Source organism: Eubalaena glacialis, chromosome 6, assembly GCF_028564815.1.
Source record: "Eubalaena glacialis isolate mEubGla1 chromosome 6, mEubGla1.1.hap2.+ XY, whole genome shotgun sequence".
NCBI lineage: Eukaryota > Metazoa > Chordata > Mammalia > Artiodactyla > Balaenidae > Eubalaena > Eubalaena glacialis.
In genome coordinates this window covers 117,504,355-117,507,710 of record NC_083721.1, presented here as the reverse complement: position 1 = coordinate 117,507,710, position 3,356 = coordinate 117,504,355, and the positions used below count along the sequence as shown (strand labels likewise).

The following is a 3,356-nucleotide window of genomic DNA, read 5'->3' as shown; positions in this document are numbered from 1 at the left end:
CAGTGGCTCAAAAAGTGGGAGAAAGGGTTAGCTATAAGTAACAAAATAAAAAAATTCATTATATTAAAGTTTAGCTCAATACAAGTCTTTTTATTGGTTTGTTTGTTTTTAACCTGAAAGTATGAATAAGCAACCAAGAATCAATATTCTGAAAATGCATCAAGGGGTAAATGAGTCTTAGAGAGTATGATCTTCCTGAAGCAATTCTAGTATAGCGAAGATCTTGGCTACTGTTGGAGCATGTATGTGGGGCAGAGGGTATAAATACAAATTCCTTAGCATGATATTCAAGGTCTTCACAATCTTGTCCCTGACACGTTTCCAGTTTTTCTTTGCAGTATATCCTTCCATATTCCATAATCTTCACCGTCTCTGTCCAAGCCATGCATATGCAGACATCTTTGTCTCTGTTTTGCCTAAAATATCTTCTCTCTCTTTCTCACAGTTGTATTTGACATAATACTTAATCAGTAACTAGAAAATCCTGAAAGCTTTTCTAGTTTCACTTTTGAAGATCATAACCTCCCTCCCTGTGTCTCCCAATCATATTTCTTTTATCTTCATTTGTACAAATATGTCACTTTACTTTGAATTACAGTTATTTGTGTTTCTTTTCTTTCTTTCTTTTTTTTTTTTTTTGCTTCAAAAAGCTTTACTGTTTCCATTTGGTCCAAGGCTTGGGGGAGAGTGCTCCAGAGTGGTTAAAAAGCTGCCTAGTGGCTGCAGAGATGGGCTTCAGGCAGAAGCCCTGACACCAGAGAGGGCTCCTCAAAGGCCACTGGGCTCCGGAGGCTCCTAGTCGTGCTTGAGGGTGAGCCTTTCGAAGGGATTCTTGTTCAGGCAAACCTAGAGATCAGCCAGCCTCCAGAGGTTGGTCAGGTGGTCACCCATCTTGATGAGTTTCACCTCCTCATCTGGGAAGTGGCTCTCTAGGAAGTCACAGAGGTGGGGGCCTGCACAGGAAGAACCCAGGGCATGCAGATCCAAAAGGGCCTGGTTCAGGTTCTTCTCCATGAGAATGGCAGCTCCCATAGTGTCCTGGGTTTTACCCCACTCATTTTGAGATGGCTTCTGCACATCCTGGAAGAGGGCATGACCACCGTGCTGCTTTTGCATTTTCAAGAGACTCTCGGCACCCTCGCGCTTCTCCTCAGCCAATTCACGGAAAAAGTGGCCCATGCCCTTCAGAGCCATATAGTCGCAGTCGAAATAGAAGCCCAAAGAGAGGTAGGTGTAGGAGGCCTGCAGGTGCATGTTGACCAGGCAGTTGATGGCGACCTCCACCTCGGTGGAATAATTCTGACAAATCTGGGAGCTCATGGTTGATCAGTAATAAGAAGTTAAGCTCAAAAAATGGTGTTCGCTAGTCCTGGTGATGAAGGATAGCTGAGTGGCTGATTCCAAAGGCTGTGACTGGAAAAAAGTTTGGAGAGTGGTCAGAGGCTGGAGCAAGGGATGTCCCTGGGGTCTGTTCCATCCAAACATCATTGAAGCAAGAGAGAGATCTGTGGGACTGCTGAGGGCACTGCCTATTTGTGTTTATTATTCTTTTACTTGAAGGCCAGCTCCTTGAGGGCAAGTTCCTTAAGATCATCCTCTGTGTCTTCTGGTCTCCATAGCCCCTCAGTGCCTGGTCCAAAGCTTTGCACACAATGGGAACTAAGAAATGATTTTTGGATTGAATTGAAATCAGACTTCTTTGAATAAAGTCCATTACCTATGGGAGTATTCCTTCTGAGGTTTTGAGACATATCAGCTTTCCAAATGGCCTTAACAGTTAGGGGTAGTCATTGTAATCTTTGATGGTTTCAGAGAAAGGGGACTTGTAAAAACTTGCTCTTATCAGTGAAAATGATCAGGCTGATATTGGGTATTAGAAAACCTATAACCTAATAATTTTGCTTACGTCATTGGAAAAGGAACCTCACTAAAAATAGTGGCAGCTGTTCCCTTAATGATACATTAATCCAGAAGCCTGTGGCCTTCTGCAATCTGTTAACATTTGCTGAGGACAGAAAATTTTAACACCGCAATTTTTGGTAAGTTTGTTAGATATATTTGAAGAAACATATGTATTGAGCCTCTACTATGAGCCATACGGTGTTCTAGTCTCTAATGTGACATTTGATCAAGACATAGCTAAAAACCATTTTATTTAGAAGACTGAATGCCAAACTTTGTCTTGTGATTTAAAGCAATGAAAATTAATTCACCTAAATGGACTTTTTCATATGTCTTTAATGTATGCATTACTTTCTTCTTATTTAGTGTTTTTCCTTTAGAATTTTTATATTTATCTCATCTATATAAATATAGAATTTCCTTTTAAAAATTTCTTTATCACTTATTACAACTAGTATCTAAAATCAGTACTTTTCCCCTTATTGTTCCATGCTGTGTTTTAATTATTCTACCTTTTTAAAATTAATTGTTATTGGAGTATAGTTGATTTACAATGTTGTATACCATCTTTTACTTAAACTCCAAGAAAGTGAAGAAATTCGCACTAAGGTGTAAATAAGAGGTCGAAGTTATGCTAAGCATATGAAATGAAGTTAATGAGAACCTAGCAATGTTGAATTAATTTTAAAAATTCTTTAAAAGATCCTTATGGATCAAATAAACTACAAAAGGAAACAAGTAAGTAATGCTAAAAGGAAACAATAAAGGAAAATGGAAAATAAAACATATGGGCTATAAAAAATAGTGATTAAAATAGCACACAAAGGTGGATGTATATGAGCCTTTTGAAGGATAACAGATAAAGAAATATTGGCAGTCAGTAATTCTTAAAATGACAACATATTCATTTAAATACTTAGGCACCTGTGGCTTCCTGGAATTATGTCAATTTATAACCATTCATTTATCCATTTATTTATTTACCAAGCATTTATTTTACTTTTTTTTTTCATTTTTGTTTCATTCATCCAACATAGATTATAGATTTCAGGTTTCAGAGATGATGACAACCAGTTGTAACTTGATATAGTAAAGCAACTGAAATATATAAAATTTCTATAAATAACATCTGTAATAGAATGGTGACAGTATATTTTCTTTCTCATGGACATTCATTAGGTTAAAACATTTTAAAAAGGAGGCAGTGGTTTTATGTCTTGGGAATTCTTTTATAGGAAATGTACATTTCCTATAATAAATACTCGGGCCCTAATAAAGCTGTTAAAAATAAATGAAATAAATGGTTATTTTTAAGGTAATACCAGTCAATAAAATTGAGTATGAAAATATGAGGAAATAATTCTTAACAGAGGAAGCAAGGGAAAAAATTGATAACTTTAGCTGTCACTTTAAAAATGAACAAAAATACTTTGTGTTTTTGTAAATTACTCATG

At 36.8% G+C, this 3,356-nt stretch overlaps 1 protein-coding gene across 1 annotated transcript; it reads right to left on the bottom strand.

Moving 5' to 3' along the window:
* Positions 1-846: 846 nt before the first annotated feature.
* On the bottom strand, positions 847-1,320 carry LOC133093616 (ferritin light chain-like). The gene has a single exon (XM_061193538.1). The coding sequence runs from the start codon at positions 1,318-1,320 to the stop codon at positions 847-849; it is 474 nt and encodes a 157-aa protein (XP_061049521.1).
* Between the last annotated feature and the right edge of the window lie 2,036 nt (positions 1,321-3,356).

Coding starts and splice junctions, on each gene's coding strand:
- LOC133093616 (XM_061193538.1), bottom strand. CDS start 1,320: ATGAGCTCCCAGATTTGTCAGAATTATTCCACCGAGGTGGAGGTCGCC.